Below are 21,036 nucleotides of genomic sequence, written 5' to 3'. Positions count from 1 at the left end.
GGGCGAATATCACTCGTGCTTTTGCGTGATATTAATCTTTAATTCCCTCGACGATTGCCATAATTCACGTAAAGAGTATTTTTGAAATATTTCGGAAAGGCTCTACAAGACTCCTTGCGTGTTTATACACTCCCTTAACTATGAGGTCGGGAGAGTTCGTGAAAATTTACAAACCCTTAACTCCATCTCTGACCAAACTCACCGAAGTGTTAAGATTACTCAACTTTATAAGGGTACATGTAGTTACAAATTTTAGGCAGTAATGGCCCCAGGCGAACCTGATCAGAGAGGTTACCCTTGCTGTGAGATAGGAAAAATTGGAAATAAAAGTTAGAGGCGCAAGCCAAAACAAGACTTACTGATCAAAACATGCTTGTTGATGCCTTTTTTTTAATTTCAAATTGTAAATAGTGTCCTACAGCATACTTCGGAACGTTTCATTAAAGTTCCATCCTCCTCTATGAACAGATCTAAGGTACTTTACTGATATCTAATACAAGGTCTCTCTAGGGTTTGGGTTGATTGCAATTGCTTTTCAAGCGACACAATCATAGGCTAGAAATTTGTTTTAACTTAACAGTGCTCCAAGCTCAAAGTGAATATTCTTAAGTCGCCATTTCGCGATCGAAAATCAAAGAATGGTCTCCCGTAAAAAATCTTCATAGAAAATGGCTGGCGATCGTTTTGAAAGACTTTGACCTCACTTGCACACTTTCCACTTTCACGAACGAGGAGAAAATGAACACTATGAAGCATACAAATTTTTTTTATCTCACTTTAACTTTAGGCCATATAATTCAATAATGAAAAAGTTATGTACAGCCTGCCCCTTGACCGCCAATCACGGGTCGTAAGTTAGGCGACTCTCGCTGAAATTTTAGTGGCCAATTTTTTTTTGCCACTCGCCAGGACGACCAGAGCAGCTAGGAGCGCTGCTTAGGTTGATCCCTGAGGGATTAACAAATGTCACCTTCTTTTGTTTGGACCATGAACGTCTTAATTTTCTTAATTGGAAATCAATCACCCTTGTGTTATTTGTTGCTTGCTTAAACAAGACGCTCTTCTGATTAAACTTGATGTTTTTTGCTTGGAACGCGACAAAAGCTTCAACGATGGCTAAGAAACTCGCTAAGCTATGGATGGATATCTCTCATTTTTCTAGTGGCCAAAGTTCAGCCTGTTAGTCTCTTTTTCATTTATAGTCCTGCAATGAACTCATTCTGTGTTCAGAACCAGTTGTCGCTCTAAAGGGACGTATCACAGTGTTCCTCAAACATCGTTAAAACGTGACCTTGCCTGTTGAGAGGAGAGAGAACTATTTATTGTTCACCCTTAAACAGGAAACTCCTCGCCAGTTTCATAAATTATCCACCTAGCAAACACCGTGAATACTCAAACTCATTCATCAATAAGTTTCTTCACGAAACAACTGATTCTTCTGAGTAACTGACAAGAAAATGAATGACTATTACATGGGAGACTTGCGAACCAAATCTAGGAGGTACTCACACTGAAATCTAATTCCCTTAGAAGAGGATAGAAACAATCAAACAAGAAAACTTACGAACAAACCCACAAAGGAAAAAGACAACCTTAGAACACGAGTTACAGAACTAGTCAGGGAAAAAAAACATACCAGCTTCTTAAGTTTCTGTTGGTAAGTATCTGAAGAAGATGCGCCATAACTGCTTCCCTTCAATCCGAGTCCGGCATTTTGGCTTCTCATTTTGGCCTAAAAAGAAAAGAAAAGAGAGAAAGAAAGGAGTACATCATCGAAAAATCGGCTTTAATAAGAAGCTATTTACCCTCTTGACCTTGAGGAAAGTACTAAAGTAAAGTGATACAAGTAACAGTTTACTTTATACTGTCACAAATTAAGTATCCTAAGTAACGCTAACGGCAAAACAGAAACGCAGGAAAATGACAAATCAACTCAACTATACATACCTCGATAGGATCAACAATGCCTTGTCCTTCCCTTCCCAGACCACTCCCCTCAGTCCAGCCCATGGCCTTATTTCCAACACAAACAATAAATTAGTACTGCTTAGTGACAGTTGCCAAAAAGTAAATGCTTTATACAGGGCCATAAAGTTATTTTTGGAAAGATGGCCAGATAATAATTTTTTTTACTGAGGGCCAAAAAGTGAAAAGGCAACGATGTAAAATCACTCCGTGAAAAGGGAGAAACTCTGCAAACATTCACAAAGAAATTACTTTTAAACTTCCGCTTAAAAACTCAAACATCATAATATGTAATCACCCACTCTCCCCCCCCCCCCCCGTCTTAAGTAATCAAAATTTAACTTATTTTCCCTCATTACCTTTAACATCTGATTGCCAATATTTTCCCCACCAATTCGCTCAGCTGGAGGCTCAAACGATCTGTGAAAAGAGAAAAGAAATCGTAAATGTAAATATAAAGCCATGAACAACAAGAAGCCAAGCTCGTATCTCCTTACATGCTTCCTCCCCCTCCTCCTCCTCCTCTTCGCCTGGAAGGCAGCCGAACTTTCTGTGCTTCCGGTTGCCCATATTTCTCCCTTCTTTCTCTCGCTCTGTCACGGTACTTACTCTGTTAGGAAGAAAAAAAAATAGACACAAATTGAATAATAAGCTAGTGTGCTTTAAACAGCTTGAATTCAAGTAAGCCACTTTTCAACACACTTGATGGGTGTTATAAATTGATCCTTTCCTTCAGTTTAGTTTCCGTTTCTCTTGACAATTCCACGATTTACGAATTCCTCCATCACAAGTTGCTTCGGTTTGCTCTTCACTTCTCTTTGATAGAAAGCTCTCCAACGAGTTTACCGTTATATAAATTTGAATGTGACAACAAAGTCACCTCTGAATAATAAATGGTTTCCTTGGTGGAGTACGAGTCAGCCAGTCAGTGAGTCATTCAATCGGTCAGTCAGTGAGTTAGTCAGTCTGCCACCCAATCAGTTAGTCAGTCAGCCAGTCAGCGAGTCAGTCAGTCTACCACCCAATAAGTTAGTCAGTCAGCCAGTCAACCAGTCAGTCAGTCGGTCAGCCAGTCAACCAGTCAGTCAGTCGGTCAGCCAGTCAACCAGTCAGTCAGTCGGTCAGCCAGTCAACCAGTCAGTCAGTCGGTCAGCCAGTCAACCAGTCAGTCAGTCGGTCAGCCAGTCAGCCACTTCAGCAGTTAGTCAGCCATCCAATCAGTTAGTCATTCATTCACTCAGTCAGTCAGTCAGTCAGCCAATCATTTGGTCAGTCTGACAGTCAACCAGTCAGCTAGCCAGCAAGCCGATCAGTTATTCCATCAGTCAGTCAATGCTGAAAAGACTTACTGTGAGTAGGGTTAACAAAAGAACTTATGGAATTAAGACACAGACCTCCCGCTCTTGCTTCTCATACGCTTCAAGTTGTTCATCACTCATTCCCATCTTCTTGTGAATCTCTAAGTTTTGCTGTGGAGAGAATCCAAGTTTGTTCAAATTCGCACACAAACCGCAGTGAGAAAGCTCCAACATTCAACTTCAAACTTACAACGGGGAAATTTGTGCACATGAAATGGCTGCGCGGTAAACGTAGGATGTAATGCCCCATAACAAGTGTAACCACTCGCTGAAATTTTATCTGACATCGTGAAGCCCTTCATTAATAGTTTGGATAACGCGAGGCGGCTGCACTTTTGGTTGTGGTAGAATTAGGAATATAGAGACCTGTTCTCTCTTCTTCTTCATCCAAATTCACCCACAGGAAAGCTTGCTGTGGTTGACTACGTAACTTTGAATATTGTGGTAATCTGATCATCATTACTCTTCAATCACACAGGATTATTCTCATGACAAGAATTCACTTTCATGTCACTATTTTCAATTCCTTCGACAAACCTTTTCACGCTAAAGGTTTGCCATCAAGAGGTACATCCACAATTCAGTTGTATTCACTATTAACACTATACACTATTAACCCTTTAAATTCAACAAGTGATTGGAGTGTAACTTCTCTCGGTAAAATCCATACATTATCCAGCCAACAGGGCATAAGAATACTCAAACTTATCAGGTAGAAGTTGTTATCTTGATCTAACACTAGTTTGAGGGGAAAGTTTACAATCAGACTAAACGGATTCAAGGGGAAAAATGCTCCATGAAGCGGTTACCTTGTGCAAGTCGGAAAATTTTTGATGTCTTTCCAGAGCTTCTTTGTTCGGGAACTGTCGTTTGCAAAGCAAACACGCCATGATACTCAAGTCTGTAAATTTATCATTGATATCGTCTTCTGGATCGGAGTCATCCTCGCCATATTCCGCAACTATGGCACTTTTTGATGGCTCTGAGAAATACAAAAACACAAACAGGAGAGTGTAAAAACATTACATTAATAACAACAAACTGACAAACATTATTTTGATACTCGACTTGGATGGGTGAGCTCTTCATGTTACAGAAATCAGCATCAAATGCGTCAGACCTATGAAAACCTGGTTTCTGCGAGTTCACTTGAAGTAGAAACATTGCTAACATAACAATACAAAACTGTGTTTAGCATTCGAGTGTACCAACGAACGCTTTTTATTCAACTAATTTTTGAGACTTGTGTTTTTCATGTTACCATTTTCCCACCAACAGCGTGGCTCCATCTTCCCGCACTTGAAAAAACCACAACCCACTTTTCCTCTCTATTCGCCCTAACGAAGGGCTAACGTTTGAACCGTCAGCTTTAGAAACTATTGAAGGTGGCCAAACAACATTATCAACTCATTTGATACAACCAAATTATCTTGGTTTACCATTCCATACAGAAGCACAAACCTGTTTTAATACCTGTTGTCTTAGTAGCTTGAACCATGCTCAAGGCCGCCAGAGGACTGGACGCTGCGACATTATCATTCACTTCTGCTGGCATTCCAGCCGCAATGCTCTTAGCTATGTTCAGTGATGTTGAAATCTTAGGGGGAGGTCCAAATGGCTGGAATAAGTAAACAAAACCATGTTATGAACACGTTGTGAGTCAGAGCCACCTTAAAGAGCACAATGAGCCGTTTCATTAAACCATACTGCTCAAAAATTTTAACCACTAACTTTATCTCTTTGATCCCTTTAACCCTTAAGCTCCCATGAGTGACCAAGAGAGAATTTCTCCTTACAATATCAATACAAAATCAAGAAGACAAGTGATGAGAACCAAGAAAAATATCAGTTAGGGGATTAGTAGTTGATCCAATACCAAATTCTCAGAAGCAACATCAGAAGAGTTGTATAGCAGATGGTAAGATGAATTACTGATGAGATCTTGGGAGTGATTATCATCTAATTTCTCCTTACAATATCAGCCCTGAATCACACATTAAGGTCATGAGAGTAAAGAAAATGATCACCAACTAACAAAGCTCTTGATTGTCAAACAAATTCTCCTAGTTGCTAATTTAGGAAATGTATAGTAAGCAGAATGGATAACGCACACTCTGATGTTAAAGCATAAAAGTCACATCCAACTTATATAGCTTAATCAACAGTACTGCATGTTAAATATCAAAGTTATTAAAAACCTCTGATTTCACAAAATTTGAGCCAAGCAATTGCAATAAGAAAGCTTGAAAATGCCCTTAACTCTGCCTCATTTTGTCACCAAGAGTCTGAATAATCCTGCCTATTGCACCTGCCACTATTTACTGTTTCCTAGAGTTTTTTCTCTTTAGGGGTTATCTTACCATTTTAAACACATCTGTGTCAGGTTTTGCTTCCTCTGGTTTTGACACAGGAATAAAAGATCCTTTCTTGGAATCATCAACTTGGGTCTTTGCTGCATTCACAGACTTCGCCCATCTCTCCATGTCCTTTGCAATCTTAGACACAAAGAATTTGAAGGGAAAATAAATTACTAGGGTACTACAAGAAAATCAGAGACTTTTGTGATCAACTTACAAGAAGAGAAAGTATATTCTTGAGTAAACAATACCCTCGGTGGAATCATATTACTAAAACAATAAACTGGACGAGGTCAACATCCTTAATAGTCTTAACCCTTTAATCACTGGGAGTGACTATCTTCTAAATTCTCCCTAGATTATTGCCACTGAATCAGACTTAGGTCATGAGATGAAAGAGAATGATCACCATATTCTTTTTGTCATTATGGAAAGAAAGCTATAGAAAATATCAGTGTAAGAGGTTAACTTTTTAACTCCCAACTATGGCTAACTAACCTTCTCCTAACTATGGCTTTATATAATCATTCAGACAAGTGATGAGAATAAAGAAAAATATCAATTTTGAGATTACTAATGGACCCGTTACCAAATTCTCCAAACTTACATGATGAGAATCATTTGGCAGACAGTAAGGAGAATTACTAATGAGATCTTGGGAATTAAAGGGTTAAGTTATAAATAAGTTGACATAGACCTTTTTAGCTTGCAATGACTTTGCTTTTTTCTGCTTTTCTGCAATTGGAAAAACAGCCAAAGTTACTCATTTTGTTACACATATTCTTTAATATTCTATCATGAAGAAGGAGTTGAAAAGTCATAAGTGGAACTTTCTTTACATCATAAAAACCATATGACCTCAACCCTGGCTAAAATCACCCCAAAATAAGGCTTTTATTTACATCTGTATTTTTATCCAGCAAACAGAGAATGCATACTATTTATGTAGCAGGTTTTATGATTTCCTGCACTTATCAATCCAAAAGCAGACAAATTCAGCTTTTCAATACCCTCTTGGACAAACTGGATCTCTTACTAGTATCTATCATTATTCATTATCTTTTTCAACGATGTACATAAACCGCTTCAACACTCGAAGATTATCACTTATGCCGACGATTCAGTCATCTATACCTCTTCTAAAGATATTGATACTATACAGAGAAGCCTTAGCGAGGATATGAATAACCTGTGCGAGTGGTTTAAAGACAACGAACTGATCATTAACCTAAAAAAGGACAAGACGGAGTCTATGTTATTTGGAACAGCTAAAAGAATCAACCTTCAAGACAAGGAACTTAAACTTTCTGCTAATGGGTCACTCATCAATAATACCTCTACCTATAAGTACTTAGGTGTTCACCTTGACTCATCACTAAACCTCGCATCACATTTTGACCGAATCTATAAAAAAGCTGCAACCAGAATCAATCTCTTGCGATCAATTCGTCCTTTGATCGACCAAAAGTGTGCAGAATCGATCTATAACACTATGATCGCACCTATCTTTACCTATTGCGGAACACTTGGTCTTAGCTTTCCGGATTACCGAAAGGAAATGATAAAGAACATCGAACGACGAGGCTTTAAAGTTATCGGCAATAGTTCTTTTAATCCCCATCCGTGAACAATTTGATCAAGCGTAAAAGCTGTCTGTTTGTTTTCGACTGTCTCCTGAATAATGTTTGCACACCCTTTAAGAACTACTTCGAAAGGCTGGTTCATTCTAAGGCCACTAGGAATAACGGTATATCAGTGAAATTACCCAAAGTTCGTTTAGAATTTGGTAAAAAGAGCTTCTATTACCAAGGAGCAAAGACTTTCAACAACCTGCCTGCTGAACTAAGGTCGTTAGATTCGAGACTGAAATTTAAGAACAAATTGCGAGATTATTTTAGTTAAATTCTATCTAAACGTGGTTATAGGTATCCTTTTCAGAGCATTTTTATTTAATTTTTAATTTTTTTTTTTCATTTTATTGTATGCTTTTCTAGACCTTAAGATCAATGATTATATCTTGTTAAATTTTATTTTATTTATTTATTTATTATTTTTGACAGGACCCCAAGGACAACAGTGTTACACACTGATGGGTTTTTCAATCCTGTATAAAAATTCGTTATTATTATTATTATTATTATTATTATTATTATTATTATTATTATTATTATTATTATTATTATTATTATTATTATTATTATTATTATTATTATCAACCTCGACTCCATGCAAGAGCTTTGAATCACCCTTGCTAGGTGAAGTCCGCTTCAGTCTGGATGCCTTGGGAAGATATGTCTAGATAAATTGCACCCATTTGAGGATACCACATGAGTTACTTCAAATTACAACTGCGACCCACACCACCATTTGATGTTTGCAAATTTAATGATGCCCTGGATTTTATTACCCAGATGCAAAATACCAATTCCTGGGCAACATAATATACAATTTACTTTACTGATTTAAGATAACACTAGTTTACATCTGCACTTTGATCCAGCAAACATGAAAAGCAACACAAATAATGACAGCTTATTAGAAGTCACACCTTTGACTGATGCTGCTTCACTGCTGGTGAGGGTTTCAGTAGCACCTGAGCCTGATGCTGCAATGGTCCTAAAATGGTCATCATTGTGACAGAAAAGAAAAGAATTATTAGGAAAGATTCTTCAGACAAACTGAGCTAACACAAATTCAACACATGCAGATAGGACATGCCTACAATGTGAAGCAGCTCTAGGTCACCTATAACGTAACACAACAATTTTTTATTCAAGATAAAATGAAAAAATAAAGTACATCTTGAAAAAGAAGAGACAAAGGTTGGCCCAATGATGTTATCTGCACACAATAACACATTCAGTAAAACTAGCTAAGAGATGAGGTTAAAAACATGCTCAAGTCCATTCTCCAGCAGACTGTTCCACCCATGTAGCATTTACATACAATAAAATATTCAGTAAAACTAGCAAAGAGACTAAGTTTTAAAGACGCTCAAGTCCTTTCTAAAATTTGATAAAACTTCAGGCTTCCCAGCAGACTATTCCACTCATGTAGTACCATACAAAAGGGCTAAATAATTTATACTTAAAAGCATCAACTTCTGGTATATTTACAACTTGCAGTGACTGAACTTACCCATCAGCAGCTACTGGGACATATTGCTTTGTTTCAGCATTCCAATACAGATACTGTCCAGTAGCACTGTTGTAATAATACTGGGGAAACAACAATTAGACAGGAGACAAGTAGCTGACTCATTTTAATCATTTTTCTGACATTCATGGACATGTATCACAAGCTATTTCAAAATTGCTGTGACCTGCAAGAAACTTATAACTCTTCCATCAGGCCTCATATTTGAAAATGATATTTTTTATTTGGTTTTCCTGCCTCAGTGTGGTAACCTTTAACCCCCAGAAGTGATTAACTTGAAACTTCCCCTTGCAATTCCAATGTTATCTTGCGTAAAGGTTACAAAAAGAGACTAGTTTATCATCCACAGGATGTCATGTCAATGCAACACTGAATTCCCCTGCCTAATTTACAAGGAACTGTAGAGTAGTCAGTAGGGAGAAATACTGATTTGATCTTGAGTCTTAAAAAGTTAACAAAACCCACTCCATTATGGCCACAAAAGGTTAGGAGAATGGCATAATTGATGTCAATCTATCAATAACCAAGTTATTTTTAATAAAATTCAATACTTATTCCAAAGTAATACCTGAGTATTTGCATCATAATACAACCCTGTTGTTGAATTATAATAATAACCAGAGGATGGGTCATAAACATAGTTTGCAAACGATGGTGATGAAGCCAATGCCTGTGACTGCTGTGACTGCATTGAATCCACCTGAGCTTGGGGTTGAGTTTGTTGCTGGTTCTGTGCAGTGCCACCTAAAGACAAGGGTTGTCAAATCAAAGCTAAACACAGTGAAATTTCAGAGGCAAAGATAAATATTACACTTAACATGTACAATGGGTACATCCAAAGCATATTTCAAGATTCTTTTAAAAAGATAATTGCTCCAATCAAAATTTTATTGTGGAATTCTTAGAGCTAAAGAAGAACAAGGTCAAAAAACTTGTTGTGAAGCCTTAATAAACATTATGAGTGCCATTCAGTTCTAGGTACAGTAACTACACGTACTACTTTAAAACTCATGCAAGAGTAAAACAAAATTAGCAAATTCATATCATTTAAAGTTTCAAAATTACAATCCCTGGAAAATAATTTACCTTGGACTTTATCAGTTGTTGTCCCTGTACCTAAAGTGATTAAAAAATACACGAATTACAAAAATTCATCACCGCGAAAAAACTTTCACTGGTGTCCCAACCCATAAAAATTAGGACGATCATCACTGTGAATCAGTGTTGCATATTTCATCATAAAAAGGCACACAAAGGTAGCCATACCTGTGATAGGCTGTTGTTGGTACTGCAAAAGAATTAAAAACAAAGAAAGGTTTTTTTTGTAAATAGAACAAGAGAGATGGTAAGTTTTAAGCTTGGAAAAGAAATAGAAAAAGATGCTTTTACAAAAAAAAATCCTTCTCTATTTCTATTCCAAGCTTACAACTCAACTTCTTTCTTATTCTATTACAAAAATATGATGCTGTTGACACTGCTGATCCTAACAGTATGCAGGACAGGGCCTTGCTCACCATAGGGTCTCTGTGGCTCAGTGATAGAGTATCAGAGTGCAGAATCCAAAGTTCTGAGGTTTGACTCCTCATAAGGACTCAGAATTTTTTTTATGAGAAAAATATCTCTATACAATATCTAAGATGGCTTAATGTTCATAATGTCTTGGATGACTTTTTTGTTGTAATGGGAATGCAAGCTCAGCCAATTGAATACCCATATATGCCATGATTATTCTATCTAAAAAAAACAGATGACGAGGCACTTTACTGTAGATGTGTAATTGCTAAAATCCAGTAGCATCTATCGTATAACTCTTCATATACGTGTCATCTAAGAAGAAAATCAATTTATCTTAATTTTTTGATGAGGCAAAAGTGATGTCAGAGCCTTACTTGCTGCTGCTGGGTTGTAGCCTTTGCATCATAAGTTGGCAAGGTAGCAGCTTGGCTGGCAGCTGTCACTGTACCCATGTTGCCGGCAGCCTGTGCTTGAGCCATGGCGTTAGCAGCAACAGTACTAGAGGAAACCTGAGGCTGAGATCCGATGGCTGTCTGTGACCACTGTGCCTGTTCAATGGCTGCTGATGCTACTGAAGCACTGCTGAAGGCAGAAAAAAAGTGCAAATATGTCCTCAACATCCCTTAGAAGTTTACACTACACAAAAATCTCATTTATCCAACTTGCTTCCTCTCACTCTATGAGTAGAACCAACAAAAAAAAATTCCACTTACATGGTATTTTTTGGTGGATTATCATGATGGGCATAAGATGCCGTAACAATTCTACCATCAATAGTAAAAGGGGGGTGCATGTTAGTGATGATTTCCAGTAACTGACTTGCTTCCTGGACAAAGAAGAATGATATGTCTCATGTCACTAAATTTATCTTAATCATGCAGTTTATTACAAATCTGAGTCAGGGTTGGTACCTCATCACACCTACAAACTTAAAATACATTCAAGATATAGCTAAAGTAAGTTGCAGGAGGCATGTGCCGGCAGGTTTAGTGAACTCAAGATCTCAAAGGGTTTGGGATTTTTTTATTTTCTTGACAAAGATACTTTTCTTTCAGCACTCCTCCCTAACCAGGAGTATAAACAGGAGCTGGTTAACAGTCAGAAAACCAGACAAAATGTTTGGGGGGGGGGGGAGGGGGGAGGGGAGGGGAGGGGAGAGGAGGGTTAACAGGTAGTGGATAAGCATCCGGGCTAGTAAATTTTAGAAATCACTAGCCCAGTGGCTAGTAATGCAGGTAGCCAGGTGTCGAACCCTGAGTGGCTGATTCACTTCAAAGATAAAAATTTCCAATAGGTATTCATGACATGCAAATCACATCCATTATACATCACTTCAAGGAATTGGTTTTACATCAACGCCACATGATTGATAATTATTGCTTTGTGGCAGTAGCCACAAAAAGCAGGATCAGAATTTTCTCATTTGCTTGATTTAAAAAGTATGGTAGTTGCATATCCAAAGTAGATAATATGTTAAATGTTGTCATATGTACCTCAACTGAACCAAGCTCAACAAAACAGAATCCTCTTGATGTGTTAGTTAATTTATCTCTAATGAGACGCACATCATATACAGGAAGAGCTGTGATCTCCACAAGGGCTTTTCGTATCTGAAAGTCAATAACACACCATAGATAATGAATGAAGCAATTATTTAATTTCACTATTTGTGTCTGAAAGTAATTTGTCACATACAATAACTTTGGACTCTAGTACAACAAGAAGACAGACACATCAACTCATGATCATCAAATTTAAAAAACTATGGAGTGAGGGGCCTTATGCTTTGCTTGATGCTACAAGGAAAGATAATGACGATAATCACAATCGTGTCAATTTCACACTAGTGTCGTAAGCAAATCTTACCGCTTCATCATTAGTGATGGTATCCAAGCCCCTTAGAATCAGGACTGAAATAACACAGAAACAAAAAATTATGTCATTATTTTAGTCCAGAGCTTTAAATTCAATGCTAAGTGCTACACACCTTTTCAGTGGTAACTCACACATGTATATATCTTATCTAAAATTTTGTTTGATTCTCTTTGTCTACCAATGAGAAAATTTTGTTACAATGGCAGAAACAAAACACTTAACTCCATGAAGACTCTCAAGTTGAAGCTGTTGCAAGTTAGATTGAAATGGAAAAAAATTCAAAAATTTTACCTTTACATGGATTATTTGAAATTTCCTTATCATCCCCTAAATCTAAATAAGAGTAAAAAAACAAGTGTAAGGTATCTTTCCCAGCCTATTTTTGACCTCTGACAAACTTCACAAACTAATTATTGTTATAACAAAGTACATGCAGAGTGTGGTGTAAAAGAGCTCAGCAAAGGAGAACATTAATTGGACAAACAACAGGTGAAATGCAACAGAGATGACAGCAGTAAACAGAGTTGGTTAATACAACATTTCTTATTTTTCCAGAAGGAGCCTAAAGAATGCTTACAGGGCGTGAAATTAACTTTTTTTTCTGATAGCCACTTGGCTCCTAAATTCTTCAAAGTTGTAGCCAATTCAAAAAAAGTTGGTCGCCATTTTCAAAGACAAACAAAATCTTTCTTTACGCTGTCAGTGTTCTAGATAGACCCTCCAAAATTAAGTTAGGGAAAAGATCTTTAACGTGCTACAAAGTGGACACTAGGATAGATGATATACAACGTTCAGGCTCATCTAAATCCAAGATGGCATCTAGTTATCGATCGAGATGCATGTGCTACATTTTGGAAACAAACTTAACGAGGAAGTTTGCCGCGGATTTATCTTTGCAAATCTTTCTAGTTCACTATGGGTGCGTTTCTTTAAAAAAATCCAAATCCGGATTCTTGAATCCAAAAACGGATTTTGCGTTTCTTTAATAAAATCCGAAAATGGATTTTGAATCTATAGAATCCACACTCCGAGTGGATTCATTAGATCAAATCTAAATCCGGATTTTTAGGATTCATGATCCGTGCGTTTCTTTATTGCACGGATACAAAAAGCAGTACGTTTGGCAAGCGGTCGTCTTCTTAAAATCCGCCACATTCCCGCCATTTTGTTGTAAATATTAGCTGCTGCCGGCCATGGGAATAAACAAGGTGAGTTTTTTGTGTAGTTTCACCGAAATTTTCCGTCCTGTACGTATTTTTATAAATTTTCCGGATGTTTGATGCGTCTTGGCATCTTTTATTTCTATCTACAGGACAATATTGGACGCACAGTTTATCTGCAGGTGAATATCCAGAATATCAGTGGAACGAAAGCCACGTTCAACCGGGCATTCAACCTTATCTTCCTCAGTTCATGTTTCCACCACCGCAGGCATCACAGTTCAGCCATGAAACAGTCAGATCAGTATCACCTCAGCCTGGTCCAAGTTTTTCTTCTTTGGAAACAGCTGCAGCCACGTTCAGTCAGTCGCGTGAAGGCACCGAAGGCGAATCGAGAGCTCTTGTACGCTGGTCTAGAGCTGATGTGCTGTTGTTAATTTCCTGCTATGTCGAACGCAGAGAACGATTTAAAGACATAAACAAAAAGAACAAGTCCCTGTGGGAAGAAATCAGCGAAGAATTAAAGAAGAACGGAGTGTTCCTTAATGCCAAGGCGTGTGAGATGAAATTGAAAAATCTGAAGAGAAGTTATGTTGCTTGTGTTGATCACAACAAAGTCAGCAGAAATGACCGAAAGAAATGCAACTTCTATGACGAACTTCACGAAATATTTTCGAAAGATGATGCCATCGCTCCAAAAACATTGTGCAGCAACATTGATGGTAAACGGAGCAAAGATGCAGTCAAGAGTGTTAAAAATTCCAGTTCCACATTGAGTTCCACAGGTAGTGACACAGAGGAGCCTGTGGTTACAAAAGCAAAGAAAAAGAAGTTACCAGAGCAGAAGAAAAGAGAAGACCTCGTTGGGCTCTTTAAGGAATTTACACAAGACAGGAAAGAGGAAGAAAAGGAAAAGATTAAAAAGTTTGAAAATATGCACAATGAACGCATGGCACTCATCGGCCGATTTTTGAATGTTTTTGAAAAATCATTGAACAAAGAGTAACCTTGATTCCATAATTTTTTATTGTGTTGCAGAACATGGGATTATTTGACCACAAACATGAACAAAGATACAGTAAACCTGAGTTTGTTGTCAGTATTGAGTTATCTAAAAGTTTATTATATCATACATGTTAACAGTATTATTGCAAGTTGTATGTTTTTTTTTATCACATACATACAAGGAACTACAACAGCAACATTAGGTGAGAGGGCCTAACTAAACTGGTTTTGATATTATTTATATCCTTTACTTTTTTTAGCCTGATTCTCAGATGCTTCAGATCACTTGTGTCACGCACTTCCTCCTTTCTGTGCGTGACACAAGCAACCTGGACTGTCAGAGTATTAGGCTGTTACATTTGTGTTGAAAGTTTACATTTCAAGCAACACCATAAATGTTTCAGGTAGTATAAAGTGATCCATGTACATGGCTCTACTATTTTCTTATATACTTTTAAAAACAAATAAAATATTGATATTTATAGCAAAAAGACTATTATACAGTATAAACTTTATGAATGACATACACCAACTATGAAAGAAGTGTTCATGAAAACACCACAGTACAAAAGGTATCAATACATAAACCACTTATAAATGCTAGGTTTATGGGATCAGCCTCATTATCATGTTTCTCTTATCAACTGCTCCTACACCTGGTGGAAAGATGTCATCATCATTGTCATCATTGTCATCATCATCATTAGAGTCATCTAAAAAATCATCGATGTCATCTTCAATAATGCAAATGTTGTGTAAGATGCAAGAGGATACAATAATTTCCGGTATGTCCTCAATTTTGTCAACATCCATCATTGTTTTTAGCTTCCTAAACCTGTTCTTAAAAAGCCCTATGGACCTCTCAACCACCATTCTGGTGGAACTGTGGGCAGTATTGTAACGTCTTTGTTGAGCAGTCAAACGTCCGTTGTCTCGAAATGGGGTCAACAGCCACCTCTTCAAGGGATATGCTGCGTCTCCCAAAATGTGGGAGTTGCCAGGAAAATAATTGTCTGGGTTCACTTCAACTTCTCGGCAGATCGGAGAATTACGAAACACGCGAGCATCGTGTACTGAACCAGGGTAACCACAGAAAACATCGGTTATGAATAAATCCGGGTCACAAATGACTTGTAATTGGACGGAAAAGAAACCTTTGCGATTTATGTATTGCTCATGATTGTTATGTGGTGCTTTGATTGGTATGTGGGTGCCATCAATAGCCCCCAAAACACCCGGAAAACCCTTTTTCTCTTCAAAGGCCTCCATCACCGCTTGGGCTTTTAGACCAGTTGGAAACTTGATAAACTCATCCATTAAGTTCCTCACTATTGCTTTGCAAACTCGTCTGTAGACTCTGTACGCAGTTGCCCTGCAAACATCAAATCGATCGGCAACAGAGCGTAAACATTCTGGATTCCCAAGAATCCACAGCGTAATAAGGATTTGCTTTCTTAACTCGACCGGTGGTCTTCCTCTATCGCCGGTGTATTGAGGTAAGTCGCCGTGGACCGAAAGCAAATGTTCGAGAACTGTAACTGTATGCCGTGACATGCGGAAGTGACTTCGGAAGTCCTCCGGTATGTAACTAGGTACGGTTATTTCGTAAAAATTCTTTGTGCGAACGTGTTCTTTTCGGACGAGCTGTCCGGCCGCCAAAAGGAATAAAACTGCTTCGTCATCGGCTCCTAAAAGAACCTGTTGTTGTTCAAGGTCATCGGCAAGGACTTCTTCGAACAGTTCAAACATCAAACCAAAACTTTCCGCCATTTTGAAAACTCCCCCCAAAACACGCGAACTGCATGCTGGGGTCGTTACGGCTAATTGAAAAAAAAATCCATTTTCGGATTTTTCGTGTCTTTAAAAATAACGAATCCGCATGATCTCGGATTAAGAATCCAATCTTGGATTTTTTTAAAGAAACGCACCCTATATCTCTTGGTAAGGTTATGATGAAACGTTCTAGTCGCCAATTTGGCAACTAACTTTCAGGATTTGGTCGCCAAAGTGAAAAATTTAGGCACGCCCTGGCTTAGGACAGCTACTTCTCCAAGTTAAGATGTCTGGGCTTGACACACAGTGATGCTTTAACTCCCAAGATCTGATTGATAACTCTCCCTACTGGCTCCTACACATTTCGTTGTAAATTAGTTGTGAGAATTTGGTAAAAGATCAAGATAAAAACTTCTACATAATAAGGTTTGAGTTTTCTCATTACCTGTTTGCTAGGTAATCTATGGATAATTTATAAAGAAGTTACATCTGATCACTTCTGGGAGTTAAGGGTAAAAGACCACTAATGCATACTTTAGGATACATATGTAGCAGATAAGACTTGTCACTAACCAGCAATACTACTCTCTTTAGGTGCTCCACACTTAAAGCATGACAGACGCCTCTTTGAGGAAAAATTCTGACCACCACACTGTTTGAAGAACACAAAAATGATTAAGACAGGATCTCAGAGCTTTTTTAGGTATTAACTTTAATATCACATTGCATGTATATTCAACAACCATCTTTATGAGACACCATATACATCAAAAACAACACTATATTTTAAACATTTCTAATAATTTGCTAACCTGTTTCATTTTAGGCAAGCATGGAAAGAGATGAACATTCTTTTAAGAGCATAGAGCTGATGCTTCAACCCAAAACATCTAAGCCCAATTTTTCAAAGGACAGATAACCCTATCCTATAGAAAGCTCACTGTCAAGCAGGGAAGGGTAATTGAAACCATTGTACTGCGCTATCCACCGGATACATCCATTGAATAGCATTATCTAGACTTTAAGCAACTGACACATGCCTATTAGGCAGGGCTCATTAAATTTCTTTTTATAAAATCCCCTTGGCCAACAGCATATGAAGGAGATATTTTATCTTTTGCTTTATATTTTACAGCATCAGCTACTGGGAAGCTAGACAGTATTAAATCTCACCTTACTACAAATCCAGTCCTTATCTGCTACAACTGAGGCAGTTTTAGGTCTGCTGTAATCAGCACAGACTCTGTGTCCACGTACATTATACCTCCCCTAACAGAATACCCAAATAAAAATTTAAATATTCATTACACAACTTACTTATCATTGAAATTAATTATTCAAACTACACTGCACAAAATTGATTCAACAAGCTCATAATAAGAACACTGCTAGCCTCAAATAAACCTGTTTTTATGAGGTTAAAAAATCCCTCTTCCCATAGTGTTAGTATAACATTCCTCTCTAATTTAAGCAAATCAAACACCATCCTGACAGTGAAAAGAAACTTAAAATAACCATACTATCACACAAAAAACCCGAAATTTCTATTAATTCCCCCACTTCATTCTTGAATAAGTTCCTTTCCAAATGATGTGCACCTCTCCCTTAAGCTCTTCTCTCTGACAAGCTCCTCTGACAATTTTTCCTAGTATTTGTTACAGTGTTTTCTGCACTAATGAAAACCAATATACAGTTGTGTACATTAGCAAAAACAGATGCGTACAAATATTTTGTTTGACATACCTTGTGAAGTTCCATCCAGTCCTGTGCATCAGAGACACTTTTAAACTCTAAAAAACCAAACCCCTTGGAAATACCTGTAATAAATGTGAGATAACATTTTGAGAAATTTGAGGTTAATATCAAGTAGTTTATTGCACTGTACTACAACAAAACTTGTTTGCTTTGAATTAGCTGGCTTTTGAAAACAAATGTACGGCTTATGAGCATTTCCATGGAAATGATCCACATAGCAAAATCCTGACCAAGTAGGAATTAATCAGAACACCCAGATTTACATCAGGATTATCTTGCCACATACTAAAGCTGGATATTGACCATGTTCCAAAGAAAAACAGCCAATACACATGTAAATACAACAGATCAAAGTCAACTATAAATTACTTACCACTTCTATGGCGAACCACTCTCAGATCTAAGAAGTCAGTACCATCCCTTTGTAACTCATCTACCATCTAGAGGTAAAGAATCAGATTTACTTATAATACAACTCTCTTCATTCCTAAGAAATTTAAATAACTTTTGCAATTGTGAGGCAGTGGCCCAATCTTAACCTTAAGGTCACTGGCTCAGCTGGTAAACTTGGTTTTTTTATATTGTAAAATTGGTTGGTCATTGCCATAAATAACACTTTAAAAAGAGAAATGTAATCATTTGTCTCACAATGTGGTCGCTATAGGATGTAGATCACAACGTTTCCATTGCATACTGCTAGTCTTCTTCAGGTGATGAGGTTGATTTACTACGAGTCACCTATATGCTGAAGTGCTCAGCTATGATTGGACGGAACTCCACAGCTGTGACTGGTGCTTGTTTGTTTGCTTAACTCATTTCTGATACAGTTGAGCATGAAACTGACAGTAAGTACTTACATCTTCCTCTCTGAAGTCCTTATCAAGCCCATGTAGAATAATAACACTTGTTGGTTCTTCCTGCCTGCTGTCCTGAAGTCTTCTGTCATCTCCATCCCTGTCACGAGAGTGGTATCTACTGCGTGAAGGCTCCCTGTCCCCATAATCTCTATCACGGTCACTGCGATCATGCTAAATTCAAGGTCATTGATAACAAAGATTATTTAGCTGTGTACAGAATTACAAACACTGCTTGCGTTGGAGATGAAACTGATCCAAAAGATTCTTGTTCATATTCTTGTTTTGAAGTCGTCAATGATAGATAACTTCCTGAGTTTTGAAATCAGTAGACTCTTGAAAACAATTAATCGCTGTGTCAGGTAGTCAATGAAATACACTTAAAAAGATGATTAAAAAAATTAACTCATTCCACTCTGCAAAGTTTTGTGATAATTTAGATTACTGATTCAGATTCAATTTGTAGGATCTGTACCACTTACATGCATATAATATTTGTATAGTGTCTGGCATTTGAAAATATTGCTCATAGTGATATTTGAATTATGTGGGGAAAAAAATTTCACTTTTGACAAGCTTACAAATTTCCATCATATTTTATCAATAACAGGATGTAAATCATTTCACAAGATAAGGAACAAGTGTACAACTTCATCACTGTGATATCCGTCATTCCTCTTCCAGTCTCTGCTGGTGTATCCTGTTCTGTCTCTGTTATCGTAATCCCAGTCGCGATCTCTATCATAGCCTCTATCACGATCACGATCACGGTCACGATCGCGGTCACGATCCCTGTCAAGGTCTCGCTCTCTGAGTCTTCCATAATCTTTACCACCATCAAAGTCACCAAGGCGATCTTGCCGATCATGATCATAACGATCTCTGCCCCAATCTTGGTTATTGCGGCTGTCACGATCGTAGCGATCTCTGTCATGAGACCTATATCTATCTCGATCGCGATCTCTACTAATTCTTTCTTTATCATGGTCATTATCCCTGTTTCTTTCTTTATAATAATCTCTGTCGCGCCCAAAAGGATCAGCTGCATCACCACGCCTTGTATCTGGACTTCTGCGACGCTCATCTCTGTCTGTTCTGATGTCCCTAAAGCGGCTCAGCTCACGTCCAATGTCACGTTCAAGGTCACGTTCTCTGGAATCCTTATTACGGCCATTACTTCTGTAGTCTGAACTTCTCCTCAGATCACTAGGGTCATCTGTCATCCTACATCAGTATTTTAAACCAAGGATGGAAAAAGCGAGTTTAGACTGAAGAAACACAGTTCACTGACCTTACTCACCTTGGGATATCAAAACAACCTTTGACTTTATGACCTTGTGACCTCTACAATAAGTCCCTGATGAACCCTAATGGAATATTCTTACAAATTTGTTTGCCACAAACCAATGGAATCCCAGCAACCATGCCTTGGGATCATGAAGCAGTGAAAGGTCAGAGGTCAAGCTGTTAGGTTGTAAGGTTTCACAAACTCAATTGTGATTTCTGATGCCAAATCCACAAAATGCAATTCCCATTTTTGATGCACGAATATCCATGAATAGTACAAAAAGATGCTGATGAAATCTTTACTCTTTCAACGTAATAGTCACCATTTCATATGCAGCAAACTACAGTACATGAATACTGCATGGATACAAAACAAACCACATTGCACAACACTGAATTATGTTAGACATAAAGTTCAGAACCTTTCAGCGGTGTCTTCCCGCCTAATGTCCATTTTGTTAGCTTCTGAATAAGGAAACTGTCCGCCGATAAACTTGGAACTGAAGATCGGGAGCGACCTACAAATCCTTCGATCGACCAACTACAACAGTGACCTGAAATTGATACGAGGATAAATGTTCAGTAAAACGATCTAATGAAGTAAAATGCAACCCAAAAACAAGGTTCGGAATGTTCATCTCTTTCGACACGAGGACAAGGATGCTATTTCCACGTAAAGTGCACGCTGAGAGAAAAGTGATGCCAATAGTCCCAAGATGGCGGCGAGGAGTAACGAGCCAGCGTGGCTTTCTGCAGACAGATCCGAGTCACTGCGAGCGAAAGACCTGTGGATAAAAAGTTAGCTAAAGAATTCACGGCAGTTTTTAGTTCTCAATACAAACCTTTCGTTTATTGGCAAAAGCGAAGGATAATTTCAGTTACAATTAGCTCTCATGTGTCTTGTTTTTAATAATTATTCTATGAGGTACGGATGCTCAGCCTTTACACGACTGGTTACTAAGCAGGTTTCCCGCGC

General features: G+C 37.9%; 2 protein-coding genes across 4 annotated transcripts; both read right to left on the bottom strand.

The window, feature by feature from the left end:
* Positions 1 to 370: 370 nt before the first annotated feature.
* Positions 371 to 21,003, bottom strand: LOC131794530 (RNA-binding protein 5). 3 transcript variants are annotated; one of them, XM_059112045.2, is made up of 28 exons: positions 20,903 to 21,003; positions 20,483 to 20,614; positions 19,424 to 19,997; positions 18,777 to 18,947; positions 18,293 to 18,359; positions 17,908 to 17,981; positions 17,338 to 17,433; positions 16,738 to 16,816; positions 12,518 to 12,559; positions 12,218 to 12,261; positions 11,845 to 11,961; positions 11,065 to 11,177; positions 10,726 to 10,933; positions 10,103 to 10,124; positions 9,923 to 9,952; positions 9,405 to 9,580; positions 8,819 to 8,898; positions 8,229 to 8,296; positions 6,378 to 6,415; positions 5,684 to 5,818; positions 4,797 to 4,941; positions 4,133 to 4,305; positions 3,360 to 3,434; positions 2,463 to 2,575; positions 2,325 to 2,385; positions 1,948 to 2,013; positions 1,637 to 1,732; positions 371 to 1,296 (listed from the first exon to the last, which is right to left on the bottom strand). In XM_059112045.2, the coding sequence occupies exons 2-28, from the start codon at positions 20,512 to 20,514 to the stop codon at positions 1,270 to 1,272; spliced, it is 2,922 nt and encodes a 973-aa protein (XP_058968028.2). In that variant the 5' UTR covers positions 20,515 to 20,614; positions 20,903 to 21,003; the 3' UTR covers positions 371 to 1,269. The 3 variants fall into 3 exon arrangements, with proteins under 3 accessions (XP_058968028.2, XP_058968029.2, XP_058968026.2); XM_059112046.2 differs by having other exon boundaries at positions 10,726 to 10,930; XM_059112043.2 differs by having other exon boundaries at positions 20,483 to 20,973.
* LOC131770730 (putative nuclease HARBI1) lies at positions 14,998 to 16,286 on the bottom strand. The gene has a single exon (XM_059086446.2). The coding sequence runs from the start codon at positions 16,159 to 16,161 to the stop codon at positions 14,998 to 15,000; it is 1,164 nt and encodes a 387-aa protein (XP_058942429.2). The 5' UTR covers positions 16,162 to 16,286.
* Positions 21,004 to 21,036: the final 33 nt, after the last annotated feature.

The sequence above is a fragment of the Pocillopora verrucosa genome, chromosome 11 (assembly GCF_036669915.1).
Source record: "Pocillopora verrucosa isolate sample1 chromosome 11, ASM3666991v2, whole genome shotgun sequence".
Taxonomy (NCBI): Eukaryota; Metazoa; Cnidaria; class Anthozoa; order Scleractinia; family Pocilloporidae; genus Pocillopora; species Pocillopora verrucosa.
This window is presented reverse-complemented; position numbering and strand designations above follow the sequence as displayed.

Excerpts from the sequence above, each read along its gene's own strand:
- LOC131794530 (XM_059112045.2), bottom strand. The coding sequence starts at position 20,514 with ATGGACATTAGGCGGGAAGACACCGCTGAAAG. Across the intron at positions 12,560-16,737 it reads TAAAGAGAGTAGTATTGCTG|ATTTAGGGGATGATAAGGAA; the intron begins GTTAGTGACAAG and ends ACTCTTATTTAG. Across the intron at positions 10,125-10,725 it reads CTACAACCCAGCAGCAGCAA|TACCAACAACAGCCTATCAC; the intron begins GTAAGGCTCTGA and ends ATTCTTTTGCAG.
- LOC131770730 (XM_059086446.2), bottom strand. The coding sequence starts at position 16,161 with ATGGCGGAAAGTTTTGGTTTGATGTTTGAACTGTTCGAAGAAGTCCTT.